Consider the following 20631-nt stretch of genomic DNA (forward strand, 5'->3'; position numbering starts at 1 on the left):
GTTATATGCCAAAATACTAAAAGGGTGTGTGCAGCCTGGCTACTGAAGTACTTGCTAGGCTGTTTCAGAATATTTGCCTGTTAGATTCCTGGTAGTTAGAGCTGTAACATCTGCTGTATGGAATCTTGTTTTGTAGGGTAAGAGATGAAGGGCTACCACAACTGTACTTACTGGTACGTAAGTTTCTTTTGTTTCATAAAAAATGAAACTAAGGCTTCTGCTACCAGAGTGCTACAAGATTAATGCTTAATAAAATATCATATAAAGTAATATGCAGACACTTGAGAAGAGATTTGTATTCAGATAATCCACAACCAAGCATCAGGTTTATTATCTTCTGGTTAAAGTTCACATTGGGCTTTTAAAATGTGTATGGAAATTGATTACGGAGATTAAGGAATTGACCAAAAGAGGAATACAACTAAATATTTGTTTCTTCAGCTTATAGGAAAGGCTATGGAAGTCTTTCTGCTGCTCCTGCCTGTTGTAACAAAATTTTAGTGTATTCAGTAAAATTCACATTAGACCTAAAATATTTGGTGAAGAACTAGATTAGAGTTGAGGTTTGTGGTTTCTGATGATTCCTAGCAAATAAAATAAAAGAATTAAAAGTTCTTGCTGAATATATTTACATCTTCAATAAAAATGAGCCTGTTGGTGAATTACATCTCTCAAGTGCCAATTCAATCGCTACAATAAATTATGTGACAGAAATGGTTCAAATGCATAAGGAGAAGCTCATGATTTCCTCTCAATGAGATGTGGAGGAACTATGGATGTTATAACAACGCTCCATAATATTGCTTGTCTACCATGTGTTTGAAGGCTTAGAATCATTCATGCTAAGAAAACAGGCAAGCGAGATGTTACAGGAGGAGGTGATATGGGAGAAGAACCCCATTCACTAGGTACGCCCACACCAGGCCGAAAAAGGAGACGGAAGGGAGGGGAGAGCGATTATGATGATGATGATGATGATTATAGCGATGATCAAGCAGATGAGGATGAGGAAGAAGATGATGAGAAAGATGATAAAAAGGGAAAGAAAGATATTTGTGAAGATGAGGTGAGTGTTTTTCATAAATACAAGGTTATGTTGGAGTTTACAAAGTATTTGTGATTTTAATATGGTGTTATATTAAAAGCCTTGACTGAAAAAGTGCTAAAACAGGTTATGACAAATTCTCTTAAATTTGCTTGAGTTCCTTATCATTAAAAGATACTTCTGTCTTAGAGACAAAATGAGGGATCTGCTCTGTGGGAGTGTGCATCTGAATTTAAAACACTTAAAGAAGCAGCTGATGTTTACTGATTCAGAAGTAGCTTGCTAGTCTTTTTGCTGTGGATGGATATGAAGAAACCTTGAACCTCCTGAGCTAATCTCATGGTTCTTTGAATCCTGGCCTAAGTTTGTACTTTTATTACAGAGTTCTAACTTGAGTGTCTGTCAGGGAAAAGATGAAAACTGAAGTTTAATCATTTCTTTTTTAAAGAAAAAATAAATTTAAAAAGATCTAAAAGATACATGAATTGATAGTGGTGTATTTTGCAACCAAGTTACCACATGAAGTTGCTTTTATGGCTTCACATCAGTGCTAAAATAAAATTATAAATTACCTTGAAGTCGGAGTCAACCAGACTGACAGTCTGTTATTGACTATGAGAAAACAGTTGAATGAACTTTTAAGGAGTATGAAATGTAATAGAATTTAGATGGTGATTATTTCAGATTGTAATTCTTCAAATCTGTGCCAAAAGGTGGAATCTTAAAGTACTCTTAGAGATACTTTGGGTAGATTACAGTATATGGTTTTTGGAGAGAATATTAGGAGAGTGATATTGTGATAAGGAAAATAATTGAGGAGGGAGTAGTTAAAGCAGAGGTACAAGTTGGCCAATGCAGTGTTGATTACTTAGATGAAAGCCAGTCCTACATGAGGTGCTAAAATTGTCATGTGTTGAAGTTCTACATACTATAATTCTGAAATCTTCCTGAAGGGGATAGAGTTCGTTTGATTGTAGTGTTAACATTTCTTATTTACCAACTGTGTAGAGGCATGGGAGGGAAGGAATAGGGAAGGTCTTTACTGTTGTGTCCTTTGCTGAAAAGAAACTGCCACAACAAGTTTTTCTGGTTTTGACTTAAAGTTGCTGGTTATGACTTAGGGTTATGTGGAATCAAGGCTTATGGCCTAGTCAGTGAACCAAGGCTCAGCATGATGTGCGAATGAAGCCATAGTGCCATTGCATGTACTACTCTAGCCCTGCTGAGATCAATAAGCTTTTAAAAAACCATTGGTCTTTTGCTATACTTGTGCCTAGGTATTCAGCTGTTGTAGAGAGTAAAGTCCCATCTGAGGTCCACATTCCATAACAAATATGTTTATGATTGCAATGCCTTTGTGATTTTTGAGGCATATTTCATAAAATTCTGGTTTTATATTTGTGAGCATAATTAGTATATAGAAAATAATGCATTACTGCATTTTATTTGTTGGTGGTAGGATGATGGGGACCAGACAGCGAGTGTCGAGGAACTAGAGAAACAGATTGACAAACTGAATAAGGTAAGCTGTACCTCTATAAATTTAAAGTTTGTCAGTATAATGTAGATATAAAGTGTTTAAAGTGTTCTTAAATGCAGTCAGGACCAGAAATACTGGAACAAGGATAACTGTTTTGGCATTTGGCCTCTGTACACCACCACACTGAAGTTGAAAGGAAACACACCCAGATGGGAGGAAAGTCAGGACTTTCAGCTGTAATTCAAGGGGTTTGACAAAAGTGGGGCACTAACCATTCAGGAAGTACAGCCAGTGGCATACACACACATCCATTGTTGGTGGTTCATAAGTAATGGAACAAATGGCTGACAAGCAGCTGTGTGGCCAGGTGTGGCCTGTTTCCTGGGTACCCCATGACCAGTCAAGCAGATAAAAGGCCTGGAGGTGGTTCTGAGTGTTACATTTGCATTTGGTAGCTGTTCACTGGAACTCTCAACATGAGGTCCAAAGAGGTGTCCATGCGAGTGAAGGAGGTTTTCTCATTTGGCTGAGAAAACAAAACAAACCCATCAGAGAGATAGTAAAAGCATTGGGAGTGGCCAGTACAACAGTTTGGAACATCCTGAAAAAGAAGGAATTAACGGGCAAGCTCAGCAACAGCAAAAGGCCTAGAAGACCACAGAAGACAACTAAAGTGGATGACCGCAGAATTCTGCTCATGGTGAAGAGGAACACATCTAGCCAGGTCAAGAACACTCTTGAGGAGGTAGGCGTGTCATTGTCAACATCTACAGTCAAGAGACAGCTTTATGAATGTAAATACAGAGGCTTCACAACAAGGCGCAAACCACTGGTAATGCTCAAGAACAGAAAGGCCAGATTAGACTTTGCCAGCAAACACCTAAACAAGCCTGCCCAGTTCTGGAATAAGATTCTTTGGACTGATGAAACCAAGATTAACTTGCACCAGAACGATGGGAAGAGAAAAGTATGGAGAAGAAAAGGAACAGCTCATGATCCAAAGCATACCACATCATCTGTCAAACATGGTGGAGGCAGTGTTATGGCATGGGCATGTATGGCTGCCAATGGAACCAGGTCACTGGTGTTTCTTGATGACCTGACTGCTGGTAAAAGCAGCAGGATGAATTCTGAAGTGTATAGGGCTATACTTTCTGCTCCAATTCAGCCAAATGCTGCCAAACTGATAGAACGCCGCTTCATATTGCAGATGGATAATGACCCAAAACATACAGCAAAAGCTACCCAAGAGTTTCTCAAGGCAAAGAAGTGGGATGTTCTTCAATGGCAAAGTCAGTCACCTGATCTCAACCCAATAGAGCATGCTTTTCACTTAACTGAAGACAAGGCTGAAGGCAGAAAGCCCCACAAACAAGCAGCAGCTGAAGACAGCTGCAGTAAAGGCCTGGCAAAGCATCTGGAGGGAGGAAACTCAGCATTTGTTCATGTCCATGGGTTCCAGACTTCAGGCAGTCATTGACTGCAAAGGATTTTCATCCAGGTATTAAAGGCAATCCTTATGTTTGTAATGATGTTGGTTTGCTCCATTACTTACGAGCCACCAACGATGGGGGGGTGTATATGCCACTGGCTGTACTTCTTGAATGGTTAGTGCCCCACTTTTGTCAAACCCCTTGAATTACAGCTGAAAGTCCTGACTTTGCTCCGATCTGGGTGTGTTTCCTTTCAACTTCAACGTGGTGGTGTACAGAGGCCAAATGCCAAAACAGTTATCTTTATTCCAATATTTCTGGTCCTGACTGTAGATCCTTAGCATTTATACACATTCACAGGATTTTTCCTCATTGCCGTAACCAAATTTCAGTCTTGTTGAGGAGTGAGGAAGGATGAAGCAACTTGCTACAGATACCACAAAGTGTAAGGCAAGCTCCTGTACCTGGCTTAATTTTAACCTGTGAGATATTATAAACAGGAATCCAGGGCTGTATCCAGGTGACAATTGACTGCTGATTATGTCATTTGATGCTGACACAAGCCTGCAAAGAGCACTACAAAAAAGCATCATGTTGCCTTGTTCTGTGGTCTGTTATTTGGATTGTGTGATCCTAATGTGCTCTCTATTCTGGAGTCAGAGCTATCCTTGTGTGCTTTGGAAGACTCAAATGTGCTAATGGACTACTCCTGGCACCCTTGAAAGCACCTTTAACAAATACTAGTTACCAGGATTACAAGAACCATGAAACTAGTTTTGTGAGTCCAAAATGACTTAGGCTTTCTTTCTAATTTTGTCCAGTGTGACACATCATCACCCACTGGGCTCTCTTAATTTCTCAAACGCAGAATAAAAGCATAGTTTTGGAAGTAGCTTAAACATCCAGAAAGTGTTGTGATCTGTCTGTTGTTCATTGGCATAACTTGGAAGAAAATGTTTATGACCATACCACTGTATTTTTTTTTTGATACAACAGCAACAAAACCAGTATAGAAGAAAGTTATTTGAAGCTTCTCACTCTTTACGTTCAATGATGTTTGGCCAGGACCGTTACAGACGTCGATACTGGATTCTGCCCCAATGTGGCGGCATTTTTGTTGAAGGCATGGAAAGTGGAGAAGGTAATGAGTTAGACTCGGAACACTGAAAAACAGTTTGCACAACTTTTCTCTGTCAAAGCCTTCCTTTAGCCAGAAGCTGGTATTGATAAGTCCTCACTGAAGGACTGAATTTGCTTTTATGTTGCCTTAGTGAAATATTGCTAATCCTAAATTTAGAATTTGGAACAAATTAAGTCTCTGGGAGGAAGGTGCTCTATAAGGCAGGTGCCATAACAGAGAAGGGATGTTCCTTCGGTATCACCAGGTGACACTGCTTCACCGAGGGCACCTGGAGTATGCCCACTCTGCCGGATCTAGTGGGACTGGCAGAAACCACAGAGATAGGCAGTCTCACAAGAAACCTGGCCCCATGCCCTGTATGGCTTTAAAGGTGATTATTATCTATGCTAAAGGTATCCAAAATGCACTGGAGAGGTTGTAACTGGGAGAGAGAAACATCAAACACTTCCTTTCCTTCCCTTTATCTGTTCTTTTCTGTGTGACTCTCCCTTTTCTTTTGTTCTTTGTGAAGGTATTTATTAATGCATGTTGACACATGCTAAAGGAGAAGCAGAAAAATGTGGGGATAAAGAATGAAAAGTTTCCTTATTTAAAAAAATGGAACTGCTCTCTGAACATAGATTTAAATTATTCCGGAGAGTTTACATTTCAGAATGTTTATCCAGTGTCAAATATTTATCTAGAAGGGTCTGCTTCTCTTTATAAGGAATTATAGGTATAAATTTGAATTCATTCACATTCTTTTGTTTTGGTGCTGCATGTTCTGGTACAACTAGTAACACAATTATTGGATTTACTGTACTCACCTTACAGAAAAACATGGAGAAAGCTTGATATCAAAAATGAATAGTACATTCCTTATACTGATATTTGAATCTTAGTTATAATAGGATAACGCCTAATTTTAAGGCACTTCATAACTGTTAATTAACATAAGCAATTTAGGCAGTGGAAAGAATAAAGTAAGTACATTAAGTAAAAATAATTTTCCTTGGGACTCTGAATGAAGCATAGGTATGGTGGGTGCTGCAGAATGGGATTTTTTATAAAAATGTTTTGTCAGAGTTTTGCTGCCAAACAAAAAAAGCCCCATTGTTGGTACTAAACCATGGGTAGGAGATCTCTTGCCTTGTTCTAGGTACTTGTGGAAGTAATCCATGTTGCTTTTATTGTCTACATGTACAGTAGCCCTATTTTTTCTTATTTTGAAATTCTGGAAAATACTGTTCTTTCCCCAGCAGTGTTACCATTGTGATTTGGAATACTATTTAGAACAGGGTTCTGATAGTTACTTTTCAGTTATAGACGTGTGTGTGTGTGTTTAAGAGAGAGAGAGAGGTTGCTATTTTTAAATGTTCTACGGCATAGCACCTCTTTGTTGTGTCCTGGAGAATTTTTAGTTACACTTTTGTATCATTTTTTAAAAATATTCTGCGTCACTAAAATGGAACAGTACTCCATGGAATAAGCTAGGACACCAAAAAGAAAGATGTGGCATGGCGTTCTCTTGCTCTTTCTCTCTTATTCAGGTTTCTACAAATAGTGAAGTGTTTACTTACGTTTATGTATCAGAGCATGCAAAAAGGCTTTCTCCACATGAATCCCTTTTGTGTGATGCATTTAATAACACTGTCTCTTCTCTCTGGCACCTCCTTCTGCTGAAGTGTCAAACACTTTCAGTTCAGATGTTAAGAGGAAGCAGTTCTGATTGTTTTTCTGTTTCATTTCTTGAAACAAAATGGTGGTCAGCCTCATATACACTGGTTATAACTTTTTGGTTATTGCTGTTGGTTTTATGCTAGATTAACATCCTGCCTTGTTTTTTTTCTAAAATTATTCTATAAATCAAGAGTATGCTTCTCAGATGACAATGTGGTTTTTCTTATGATGTACAGCTTAGAAACAGATCCATCTTGGCTGTAAATTGAGTAAGTAACTATCTTTCTATGCATACAGGTCTGGAAGAAATTGCAAAAGAAAAAGAGAAGCTGAAAAAGGCCAAAAATATTCATATCAAAGAAGAAATTTTTGAGACCTCTGAAGAAAAAATAAATTGTTTAAATGCAACACATCGTAATCAGAAAGAGGATCTCAAAGAGAAGGATAGCACAAATCTCTTCCTGCAGAAGCCTGGCTCCTTCTCGAAGCTTAGCAAACTTTTGGAAGTGGCAAAAATGCCCCCCGAGTCGGACAGTCTAGCCCCCAAAGCCAATGGCAATGCAGCAAACGGGTGCTCGTTAGCTTATCAGAATAGCTCTAAAACCTCACTGTGTAGCCACCAGGCCTCTTTATCACAAAGCAGCAGTGAACGACCTGATCCAAACCATCTTTTTAATCCTGTGGCAACTGGGTCAGGGAAATTTTATAGTTCTCCATTAATTTCAAATGACCAGCTGTTAAAGACTCTTACAGAAAAGAGCAGGCAGTGGTTCAGCCTTTTACCCAGAACTCCTTGCGATGATACATCAGTTACCCACATAGATTCACCAGCTGCTGCCGCGGCGGCGGCTGCTTCACTAACGCCTCATTCTCATCCTCCATCCAAATCACCTTCACCTGTTCCATCTCCACTTATTGGTTCAGCCTCTTCTCCAAGCTTAATGGGATTAAGTCCATTTGCCTTGTCACCACTACAGGTAAGCATTTAATTCCAGTTCAGGGTGTTTCATCATCCTCTATGCTTTCTACAGGGGGAAAAAAACACCATACGTTTCCCCTGATGAACTGTACCTTCCAGCATAGCAAGGCTTAGGACTATAAAGGATGTTAGGAGCATTGATAGGGATCCTAACTACCATTTGTTATAAAGGAAAGAGGTTAATTTCTAGTCTCTGAGTGTGAAGACCTTTGGAGTCAGGTAGGAGTGGGTGATGCAGGGAGATGTAAGGAGGGAAGGAATTGGTGAAATCACCACTCTCCTTTTCTTCTTCCAGCTTCTTTTTGATTGGAATCTCCCCCAAAATTCAAACCAGTAGTTGGGCTCACCCATTGTTCTAAGCCATAATATGACTTGTTTTATTTTGGCTAATGTGATGTTTGAAATCAGCCATTGTGGTTTATAAACCATTGTTTCTGTCATACAATTATTTTTCAATTGAGCCATTGTGGCTTTTTCAATGAACTATACTTAAAACAAACCATGCCTTAGTGTGAGGTCTGAACACTTACTGGGTATTTAATACTTGATCTATCTATGCACAGTTTAGTATAGGTGAAATTTTACTGTAACATTCAAATCTAGACAGTTGCATATTCAAGTCAAACCTCAATTTTAATAAACCATTCCAGAGGAGGGAGTGTGTGTTATTTCTGAATGTCCATTCAATTTGAAAGTATGTCACATAGGCAGCAATTCCCATCATTTGTGTAATTATATAAATCAGTACAAATGATGTAAATATCATGTAATATATTTTAAATTTAAGTGTCTTGTCCTGATTTCAGATCCAACATTGATTTAGGAAGATGGAGAATCTGGACAGAAATGTCCATTGTATTCAAAGTCTGTTAAATGTAGTTATCTACTGATACCTCTGGTATATGTACTGTTTCCTTACAAATTGTTTACGAACTAGAGTGAGGGAGATGAAATCCCTGCTAACCTCTTTGAATTTTAAAGATATCTTTGCACAAAGTCCTGTTTTATCTTAGTAGACTTCATCTCCAAGAAGGTGCAACTATGCCTGCAAATTTCTGCCAAGAAATGAGAAGGCCCCTCCCACTTGACAGGAGTTTAGCACTGAAATCTTGAATTTACTTATCTCATATTTGGCTGGTTCCCATCCCTTAGAAAGCACTACTGTGCCTGCAGGTCCTACCCAGTTCTATCAAAGGTTTTGAAAAAAAGAAAAAAGTTAAGGCTGTTTGTTAATTTCCCTATTATAATCAATGAGGACATACAAAGTTTTGCATTTTCTAAATCAAGGGAAGACTTTGGATACAAAATGGTGCCTGAGGCAATCAGAGGCAAAACATTTTCTGAAGCAGATTTGAAAGCAGATCTTTTTTTTGTTGCATGTCAATAACTGTACTATGTGAGAGCATGAATTTTTGTGATGTTTTAAAGTGATATTACTAATTATTGAGTTGAATCCAGACTTTGAAACCCACTGATTAAAAAAAACTCCCATTTTTTATGCAATGTTTTGTCAGTTCTTCCCTCCCCCTGCAACCACAATTGCCATCCTCTGGAGCACTTTTGAAGGCTTCCGTTCTGCCAGCTGGAGCAGTCTGGATCCAAGCCACTGATTGCTATTGCTGCTATTTTGCATGTACAATAAGTTTATGGATGTTACAGTCAACTTTCTAGTGGGTTAATTTAATCTTTTTTTAATCCTTTGATTGGCATTCACAAACTGGAAAAAGTGCTTTGTTTCATACCTGGAGATTGGCTGTTTGACCAACATTTTGGTTGTTGCGGGATCTGCCTGAGAAAGATTTAGATGAGTGAGCCTTGCCCCATTTTCTGTTCTTTTCCACATGGCCTTGTCTGTTGATCTTCACGGTGCCTTACCTCCCTGCTAGCAGGCAAGCTTTGGCTGGTCCATCTGTCCTTTTCAAACTTCCCAGCACCTCTGTCTTCCCAACACCTTCGTTCTCCATAGCTCCTGCTGCCACATCAGAATTTAAGTGTGGCATACTTGATTAATCTACTTGTCCCTTTCCCATCTTTCCAGTACCTTCCTCCTTGATACTTGTGACTGCTGTTTATGAATTCAAGGGTAGCACATCTGATCAGCCCATCCATCCCTCTCCAAATCTTTCTAGTACCTTCCTTCTCCCTTACCTCCACTTAGCTGCTGCTGTTGCCATGCACCACTGCTGATGGCTGTGTACTTTCCCTGCTGACTCCCATCCCAGAACATCTTTCTGGAATATGCATATTCTGGTTCTATGCCCAGAACAGGTACTGTCTGTTCCATGCACAGGGTGGGCCATTTATGGAACTCTTTGCATATACCTTGTTATTAGTCATTGCATTTCTATCCCACCTTTTCTCTGAGAGCTCAAGATGGCATACACTGGGAGCTCTAAGAAGTAAGTTGGGCTAAAAAATAATGACTAACCCAAGGTCATTCAGTGAGCTCTACAGTCAAGTGTGGATTTATACCTGGATCTCTCTGCTCTAATACCTTAATCGGTGCACTATATTGGCTCTCAGTGTTTATTGATTGGGAATTATTGTATGTTCATCTTCTTACTAAAAAGCTGTACTGATTTCAATTTTCTACATGGAGCTGTTATATAACTAATGGTTATACTATTCAAATTGTTTTTGGTATAGCAGATGAAGACAGGATTGCCTGTGATGGGACTTCAGTTCTGTGGATGGCCTACTGGAGTTATTGGTTCAAATCTTCCATTTTCATCTCCATTGCCTAGTATGGGATCCGGCTTAGGACTGTCAGAAGGCAACGGTAATTCTTTCTTGACACCCAGTGTTCCAACAAGTAAAAGCGAATCACCAGTGCCACAGGCTGAGAAACAGACTTCTGTACCTTCTGTTCTTGTTGAAGTAGCCAAACCAGTTGATTATCCTAATCCAAAGCCTATCCCAGAGGGTAAGTACCCTTTTATTTTATTTTAAAGATGTTTCCAATTTTAGAATTCTAGTTATGTTCTTTCAGTTTGAAGTAGAGACTAGACTTTTTAAAAATGGCCTAGTATTTGTTTCTCTCTGAAACAGTGGTGGCAGACCACTGTTCATTTTTTAGGAAAGAAGTTGTCTCTGGAAGCAGCCACAATGACAATAACAGCAAGAATCTCAACTATGGCTGTAGTTCTCCCTGTGGTCATATATCCATATTGTTGGATCTAGGAGAATTGAGTTTTGGAGGGAAAAAGCCCACTTCCTATTTAGAGTATTTGTACATTTTTAATTTTCTTTGTCTCCATATTTTGATTCAGAAATGCAGTTTGGCTGGTGGAGAATTATTGACCCAGAAGACCTAAAAGCTTTGGTTAAAGTGTTGCATCTCAGGGGAATTAGAGAAAAGGCCTTACAGAAGCAAATACAAAAACATATGGATTACATTACTCTAGCCTGCCTCAAGAATAAAGATGGTATGTAATTGAAATGAAAAAAAGTGAAATGCAATGGTAGAATGATAAATAGATCTTTCAAGATGGCCTTCTAATAGCCCAGATAGCAGAAGTAACATTACATCTGGGTGACCTATTTATAATAAAATGGCTAATGGACTTTTTTTCTTTGATCAACAAACTTTAGAACATAAGAATAACCGTGCTGGATCAAGCCAAGGCCTATCTTAGTCCAGCATTTTGTTTGTCACAATGGTCAACCTGGTGTGCTGGCAAGCAGAAGACGAAGACACATCTCTTTCCCGTCTTCTCCTTCAGCTGGTATTTGAGGCAGGCTGACTCAATCCAGAGATGACAATGAACCTTCAAGATGAATAGCCCTTGACCAGCCTGAATTTATCCCATCCCCTTTTAAAGCCATCCAAGTTAGTGGCCATCACCAGCTTAGGTGGTAATGAATTCCACAAGTTAATTATGCTATTGTGAAGAAATACTTTCTTTTGTCTGTTCTAATCTCCTTCCAATCAGCTGCACTAGATGACCCCTTGGCTGTTTGAGTGTTTTGAGAAAGACAGAGAAAAACCTATCCCAGTGGAGTTCCTCAATGCTATGCATAATTATATCAACCTTCCTCATCTCCATTCTGTCACTATTTTTCTGAGCTAAAGATTCCCAAACATTCTAACCTATTGAATTCAACAGAAAAGCAAATGATACTATACATCTATAAATTGTGTATACATTTATATGTCTACAGAAGCAATTCAAAGCTTGTTAGATTAATTGGAACCTCTTAAATTGATAAATGATTGTTGCTACCCTTCAGGACTTGAAGAGGCTATCTAGATCCTTCCTTCCTAAATCTGTTGTCATTGACCTCAATGTAACGTGCTGTAACACAGTTGATCCAAAAGTTATACTAAAATAGCCCAATCTACTTTCCAAATACAGCTGCAATTATTGAAGTAAATGAAAATGATGAAAACCAAGTAACACGAGATATAGTAGAAAATTGGTCCATAGAAGAGCAAGCCATGGATATGGATATTGCTATTCTTCAGCAGGTAGAGGATTTAGAAAGAAGAGTGGCATCAGCTAGTTTGCAAATCAAGGTAAAATATATTTCAGTAAAATCTATTTTTAGTAATTATTGAGTAAAGTGCTAATTCAAACTTATTAGGGTAGATTTTCTAGAGTTAAGGATTATTCTTAGTAATAAAAAAATCAAAAGAGTATTAGTATTACCTAGAATGAAATGATTTCATCCTTTTTTATGTTTCATACATGAAGTAGACTTTATTTTTATGGTTGGTTAAATCTTCAAAGAAGAAACAGGAGACAGGATTTAAAAAAAATGTAACTATTTCCATGAACCAAGGAATCTACTAAATACTATGGAGGAAACATGGCCATCATTGATCTGCAGGACCTCAGAATCATGTAGTAAAATTTAGTGCAATATCATTAAACTCAACATTTCTGGGATCATACATTAGTTCACTGGTCTCACATCTGCATGGTTCAGGGAAACATTTGAGCGTAGACTTAGACTTTTGTTCTGTCAGTTACTGGAGTGATGGGGACCAATAGCATCAATTTTTTAAGGTTTTAATTTTATCCTTATTGGAATATAGACTAGTAAATCTGAAACAGCATCTCTCTCCTTGTGTATATGGGAAAAGGAGTTATACAAGCAATGCAACTTTGAGCAATTTATTCTCTGCCTTTTGTGTCATCTACATAGCTCCTTGGCCCCAGCTCCAAGATGGCTGCCTATCACTGAGGACACAGCCTCACAGTAAAGTGATCCGGTAGAAACAAGTGTTCTGCAAATACAAGTTCTCCTCTGTGTGAACATTCCCATTCACATGGAGGAGGAAGAACTAGGGGGAGGTCAGTAGCCTTAAGGGTTCTAATTGGCCCACTATGGGATTGCCCTTCCCATCTGCCTGTGGGGGTCTCTGCCTCCATAGTCACTTCTCCTTTGGCTGTCAAAGAGAACAGAGCCTCCCCCAGCAGCCAAACTTTTCTTTTTCCTTTGACTCTAGTAAGAATAACAATCTCCTGGATCAATATTCCTACCAGCAGCCCCTGCTGCTTTCCCACAATAGTGATCTTGCTTTAACCTCCACACTTGCTGGATAAAACTGAGATAGTGGGGCTCCCCAACAAGCATCGAGGTAAAAGCAGGGATCCTGCTTCAGGAGATAGAGGGAAAAGTCCTCTTTTTGCTCCTCATTTTCCCAAGGGTAGCAGCAGCAGCAGCAGCAGCAACCACTGCCCCCACCCTCATATGCAGGCAGCAGATTTGCTGGCCTCATTTTCAAGGTGCAGCAGAAGGATCACTGTGGAGACAACAATTTTCTCCTTTTCTCCCATCTTGAGGACAGGGGGAAGGCACATTATCATGCATGTGGGAAAGATCCTTTGATCTTCCATATAATCAGAATAATAAGTCCACTGAGTAAGAGCAAAGGCTAACTCTTTGAATTCCAGCTATGTTCACCATTAGTCATGATAATCAACAATGTAATTTCTGGCATCTTTTAAAATTTTAGGGAAAAAGATAAATATATGTAAAGGTGCATTTTTTTTCTTGTTGAATTAACAAAACGTGCAATATGAAGATGTCAGGTATCACACAATTAATGGGAATTAACCTTGTTACTGTGAGTCATCAGAGATGATTGCAGGTTTAAAAAAAAACATGAGTTAAGAATGGAAAACCAGGATTTGTGCCAGTTATATTTTTCCCACGATAGCACCGGCTCTTGGGTATGGGTTAAAATCCACTTTTTACATTGGAACTTGTTGGATTGCATATTTTCCCCCAAAAGATGTAACATAGAATTCTGATTTTAAAATTAACATTTTTTGTTGTCTAAGTAGTATAGCAAAGAAAGAATCAACAGCTCTTCATCCTGAATTTTTGAGAACAAAGAGATGCACAGTTTAGGGAGGTAATCAGATGATCCATCCATTGTCCAAACTGAAATGGTTACAGTACCAAACACATATGTGCACCATTTTCTATTAAAATGTAGGGTTGGATTTGCCCCGAACCAGAATCGGAAAGGGAAGACTTGGTATATTATGAACATAAATCAATCACTCAGTTGCACAAGAAGCGTGATGGTGATTGTATTGGTGGAGAAGAAGGCAGTAGCTGTACTCTAGAACGGAAGAGTGACAACCCTCTAGATATAGCTGTAACCAGACTTGCTGACTTGGAGCGGAACATAGAGCGAAGGTATCTGAAGAGCCCCTTAAGTACCACCATTCAGATCAAACTGGATAATGTGGGCACAGTTACTGTCCCTGCTCCTGCACCATCCGTTAGTGGTGATGGTGACGGGTAGGTTATTGAGATTAACTTGAAAAATTATTGTGCTTCTTTGCTAATTGGAGCCTATTTTTCTATTGTGTGTTTATCTATGTATCTTCTTGTATGTCTCTGATCCATATGGACTGCGTTTTTATGCATGGTGCTTTGTAAAGATTTTTTTTTTCTGTTACGTATGTTAATCCTGCAAAGTTATCTTACGATTGTGATTCAGCTTTGAGGCACGTAGCCACAGTCTGTGCACTACATCAAATTTAGTTGCTTAAGCCTTATTACCCTTATTGGCTGTGTATGTTTTTGTCATTGCTTGGCTTTCAATGTGACAATGATTGTTCCGCGTTCAGGAACTGATGAAAATGGATGTGACCTGCTTAATTTCTCTATATTTCAATGCAGAATGGAAGAGGATATTGCTCCAGGGCTAAGGGTATGGAGAAGGGCATTATCAGAAGCTCGCAGTGCTGCACAGGTAGCTCTGTGCATTCAGCAGTTACAGAAAACAATAGCATGGGAAAAATCTATTATGAAAGTTGTAAGTGTTATTAACTGATTTTTACATATCCTATTTTCCTCTTTTCCAGATACCTAAGTTGATAGCATATCCTTGTTGCTGCATCCCAAAATCATAACAATTAAATTGCACTTTTACACTGATTAGACTATTTTTTTTTTTAAAAAATCAGGCTCTCTTGTGGCCAGATTCAGTATTCTGAACTTTCACATGACAAATAGCCCTTCTGCTGGCATATTTTGAACTTAGTGGAGTTTCTCTGCCTCTCTCTGGGAGAGGTCACCATGCAATTAATAAAGTGACGCCTTCTGCGTTGCCATAATGGGGGTTCTGTGTCAAAGACTGCAATTAAAGGCTTTTTCAGAAAGATGAGATGCAAAGTACATGCTTAAAGATGTGCATGGCTTCTTTGCATGCCCACCTAATACAACTGTATGTGCAGATTGGACAGCTGTACAGGCATACAAGCTGAGATGTCCATCTCTGCATAGAAATGACAAATTAACAAGCACTGCTATGTTAATTGCATATTCATAAATGGCATGCAAATGCATGTAAGAGATTTTGCATGAATCCTGGGCATCAGATTTCTGAAACTAAAGCTTTTTATGCTATAAATAGCTTTTTATGCTATAGTAATCAGTGGGAAAAATTACTTATAAACAGTGAGTGTGTCACTCTTGAAATAACTATCTCTTTCTCCAACTTGCTGCAAACTTTCAAACTTATTTTTCACTTGTTACTGTGATGTGTGTGTTTCCAGCACATTTTATTAATATTGTTTGCATTGGAATGATTTTCTACTAACACTGGAAATACTGTCATTTTAAATGGTGTTTTTCCATTAAAAATTGGAGGATAAAGCAAAGTCCTTCCAAGGTTTAGGCACTGCTTATGTCATAAAAGCAAATACATTGTAGAGTGAAGATTATCATTGATAGCCTTCAAAAATGAAGTCTTATGATAGTTGTGACCCCTATTTAGTTCTTGGGCTTGGACTGTCCACACAAAATGTTTATCCTTGTTAACCAGCAAGCAATAAGCTCAACGTAAGAACACAGCTTACATGTCCTTTGTGCAAAGAAAGCACCATGTTGCCCCAGGCTGGCATATTATTTCCACTGTTCCCTAAATCTGCCCTGCAAAAGATCAGGGGGTGAGCCCTGTGTGCCCAATGGCTGGCAACATGATGTTGTGACTTCTGTTTCAACATTAATTTTGTGTCAAATAAAAGAGATACTGAAATATCAACGTCCTGGGGTGCTTATCTACTTTTCTGCCCCAATAGGCTTGGCATTATCCATCATATTTTTATTTTTATTTGAACTCTAAATGATCACAGATTGAAACACCAGCTTGGCACAATTGCAAACACAATAGTATAATTGGGAATCAATTTTTCAAATGCCTTAAGAACATTACAAAATTTTCATACTTCCTCAATTTCTCTCTAATTGAGTTGGTTGAGAATTTTGGCTCAGACAAGGTCAGTTAATCTAATAAAAATAAGGAGGCAGGGGAATATATATTTATTTGACAGATCATTTCTTTATTTCTCTGCTTCTGCTGTAAGTGAAAATGGTCCATATGACGACAGATGTTGAGCATAATTTTAAATTATTGCTATAGTCTCCATAGCATGCTGGTTATCATGTTACAGTGGAAGATAACACATTTATCTAAAATAATTTCTTTCTATTTTAGTACTGCCAAATATGTCGAAAAGGAGATAATGAGGAACTACTGCTTCTCTGTGATGGCTGTGATAAAGGCTGTCATACGTACTGCCATAGGCCCAAGATCAGTACTATTCCAGATGGTGATTGGTTTTGTCCTGCCTGCATAGCCAAGGTAATATAAATTGGAGATAAATCCAGATACTTTTTCCTTCAAAGTTTCTCACTAACTGCCATGCAATTGTTATGCCTAAACTACAAAACATGGTAGTTTCCAAATAATAAGTTAACTACTCACATATGCCTCTGACTTACAAGAGAATCCAGCTCTCTGACTTACTAAACCTTATCTGTTTATCTAAATAAAGGCAATTCTTACTAGGAAAACTAGTCTAATACATGGATATTTATTAAATTTATTAATGAAGGACTAGAATTAGGATGGACTGCTCCAGGCACCTTATGGTTCAGGATGGTTTTCTATGGGCATTTACAGATTTTTCCAGTGACTTTGCAGCAGCTCTGTTGAGTCCTTGGTTCCTGCTGGCAACAGGAGGCAATCCGTCTGCTTGATGTGATTGTTTCCAAGGGCCTCTCCATGCCAGCTAGCTTTAATGTACCAAGGACCACCAGGAGATAAAGTGACAGAAGAGATGCCTGGAGCATTGGCGGAGGAAGATGAAAAATGTATGTGAACAAGCACAAGGATGACTTCACGTTTGAGCCGACATCATAGCTATAAGGGAGGAAAAGTATCGTTACTTCTCCTCTCTTACTGTGTCTGTGGTTATCATCCAACAGACCTGTTTAGGATGGCCAGTCCTTTTTTAGGGAAAGGGCAGCAAGTAGATTTATGGCTGCTATGGCCTGTTAGCAGAGCACTTTGCCAATAAAGTCGTTAAGATTCACCCAAGTCTTGAATCTCATGGGTGCCTGGGGCAATGTTATAACATGTTATCTGGAACTCTTTCTGACCTGTGGACTCCATTGAAATGGATGGAGTTTGTCCTTGGACACTTGTGCACTTAGCTGTGCTCCCCTGCTCCTTCAGGATCTGTGGGGAGTGTGACAGACTTGATCTAGGAGGTGGTTGACACCTCAGTTTGGGAGGAAGTATTGCAGCCTTGAAAGTGGCTCTAGCTTGTGGCCCCCTCCTAATGGGCCCCCACCTCACCCCCCAATCCATTATTTGAGAACTATTGCCTTGTCTCTAACTTCCTTTCTTCAGGGAAAAAATTGAGACTGGGGTTGGGGTAGAACTACCAAGCATCCTAGAAGAAGCAAATTATCTAGACTCTTTTCAGTCAGATCTGAGCACTGGACAATAACTGCATTGGTTGTTCTTGTGGATAACCCTTGTCATGACCTGGATGGGATACTGCATCTCTCTTTATCCTTTTAGATCTCTTAGGAGCCTTTGATGCAATCAACCATGGTACACTTCTGGACTATCTACAGGTTTGGGGATCAGTGGCAGTGTCTTACAGTGGTTCTGCTCCTTAGTGAGTGGTTCCTGTTAATGGTGGGGGTGAGGAGAGCCAGCCAAGCAGTTGCTCACTTGGGAGTGCTGCAGGGTTTGGCCCTTTCAGGTGTAAATTTTTAACATTTACATGAAGCCACTGGGAGATGTCATTTGTCAGTCTGGGTATGGTATCCATATCCTGATGATACCCAGCTGTACATCGCTATCCCATGCCAGACAGGAGGAGCTGTCAATACAGTATCTTCAGCTAGTATATGGAGGTTATAAGGATCTGGAAGGAAAGAAACAGGCTGAAGTTGAGTGCAAACCAAACAGAGCTACTGTTTGTTCTTCTTTGATGTCTCAGATGTTGTCTCTTGATAGGGTGGGGCTGCCTGTGAAGGAGCAAGTCTGCAACTTGGGGGTTCTCCTGAGTTCAGCTATTGCTAGTTGGCCAGATGAAGGCCATAGCCAGGATAAGCTTTGCTCAGTTTCATCTGGTGTGCAACCCTATCCAAAGCAAGAGGACAGTAACTCATCCCCTGCTCATCTCTCATTTGGACTACTGTAATGTTCATGGGGGCTGTCTTTGAAGATGGCATAGAAGCTTCAGTTAGCCCAGAAAGCAGCAACCAGAGTATTGATATGAGCCCACTATACCTGTGCTTTGGGCCCTGCACTGGTTTCCTATTAGCTTCCAAGTGCAAATCAAAGTGTTGGTATTGGCCTTTAAAGCCCTATATGACTTGGCAACAGAGTACTTACAGAATTGCCTTCTCTATTCAGTTTTGATACATCTAACTGAAACATCATGGGAGAATCTGCTTGTGGTTCCCCACATATGTGATGTAAGGGGGTAGTGGTCAGAAGGTAGTAGGCATGACTTTTCTGTGGTTGCACCTACACTTTGGAATAGCTTTCTCCCAGGAAATGTGATCTACCTCCACTCTATTTGCTTTCCATATGTTGTTAAAAATAAAATTATTTTGAAGTGTCTTGAAGATATGAGTTGGTGTCATTGGACTGAGTAATGGTTTTTAGGCATATTGTAATTTGAGTCCACATGGTGTTTTTTTCTCCTCTCCTTTTCAGTACCATTTCCTTTGCAGCACTCATCCTTTAGGATCAAGAGGGCATTGAACCAGTGAGCTTATTCTTTCACATCAAAGTAAAAGAAGTTAAATAGACTGTCCTAAAATACATGCTTTCATTTGATGCACCATTGTTTAATGAAATTTTGTAGCCTTTATGTAAAACTGATTGAATGATGTGGAATAATCAGAACAGTTAAAGTGATTAATTTCTAATTTTTGAAAACCGACTATTCTGAAGAAAAGAAAATCTGATCAAATCTATGGAACTCTAGATTGACCTTGGAATTGGCCTAAATTTAAGATACATTTCAGTAATTTCCAAAAATGAAGTTATCTTTTGTGGCATCCAAATATTACGGTGTTTGTAATCTCCATGTATTTTTAAACATCATGTTTGAACCTCTCTTAATGCATAAGTGGAAAGCACAATCACAAACATAGGAAAGAGCACAATAGCCCTGGTGCTTCTCGGAACATTGCTCTAAAGGTCTTTTGGGAAGGTATGTGGGGCTCCTGTGAGAAAGAGGAGTTGTACAAGTGCCTAGTAGAAGCAGAATGCTGGCCTTCCATTGCAGCTGGTTCCGATTATATCAATTTCCACCTTGCCAAGGAGAGGATTGTTGGGTGTATAGGACTGGTAGTGGGATGAATGGTATTGACAAACCCTTTTATGACCCAGATGTAAATTTAGTAGGATCTAGGGTCAGCACTTCACGTCCCTGGAAATTTTCATTTGGGAGAGTTGATATTGTGAAACTCTCCTTGTTCCAAATTCTTCTCCAGTGCTGGCCTGTAATCCACATGGCTATATCTTTGTGTGCAATGTTCTCACACCATATAAGCTTTGGCCTTGAAGAAAACTGCTGTTGTGCAGGTGCTGCCTGAAAGTGTCTGGTTCATAACTTTTAAGGAAGGTACTGGGTTCTGTACAGTTAACTCCTGTTAGTATGCTTAGCTTGTGGGCCAGCTGTGGCTCTCTTCAGCTGAAAGCAACATCGACAAAGCCATGGTGAGGTATATGGAACTGGTTTGCTAACAGAGATAAGAATGTGTTTGTCTGCTATGTGTTCACTTGTTGTTTTTTCCCCCCTGAAATAGGCAAGTGGTCAAACTTTAAAAGTAAAAAAAAATCAGATCAAAGGGAAGAAAAGTAATGAACACAAGAAGAGTAAGAAATTCCCTCCAACTGTAGAGATGGAAGAAGAGGACTCAGCATCTGTAAGCAGCTCTATAAAAAGGGGGAAAATGGAGTCCAAAAAGAGAAAAATTGAAGACAGCATTTCTGTTAGTCCATCCAAACAGGAAAGTGTCTCCCCTGTGAAGAAAACAAAACGCGATGAATCCAAGGACTTGGCTTTATGCAGGTATTGCTTGGGTGTATTAATCTTAAATTTTATCTGAAAA

General features: G+C 39.2%; 1 protein-coding gene across 11 annotated transcripts in view; it reads left to right on the forward strand.

Moving 5' to 3' along the window:
* BAZ2B (bromodomain adjacent to zinc finger domain 2B) overlaps positions 1-20631 on the forward strand; it is a 229667-nt gene that overhangs the window by 203995 nt on the left and 5041 nt on the right. For 4 of the 11 annotated variants that reach the window (XM_063318319.1, XM_063318321.1, XM_063318322.1 and 1 more), the window contains 11 exons: positions 826-1066; positions 2505-2567; positions 4955-5099; positions 7056-7735; positions 10384-10660; positions 11007-11162; positions 12093-12253; positions 14186-14496; positions 14881-15016; positions 16700-16846; positions 20326-20591. In XM_063318319.1, coding sequence (XP_063174389.1) covers positions 826-1066; positions 2505-2567; positions 4955-5099; positions 7056-7735; positions 10384-10660; positions 11007-11162; positions 12093-12253; positions 14186-14496; positions 14881-15016; positions 16700-16846; positions 20326-20591 — 2583 coding nt within the window. The remainder of the gene's footprint in view (positions 1-825; positions 1067-2504; positions 2568-4954; positions 5100-7055; positions 7736-10383; positions 10661-11006; positions 11163-12092; positions 12254-14185; positions 14497-14880; positions 15017-16699; positions 16847-20325; positions 20592-20631) is intronic. The other 7 variants (XM_063318325.1, XM_063318327.1, XM_063318328.1 and 4 more) reach the window with 3 other exon arrangements.

Source organism: Candoia aspera, chromosome 1 (assembly GCF_035149785.1).
Source record: "Candoia aspera isolate rCanAsp1 chromosome 1, rCanAsp1.hap2, whole genome shotgun sequence".
NCBI lineage: Eukaryota > Metazoa > Chordata > Lepidosauria > Squamata > Boidae > Candoia > Candoia aspera.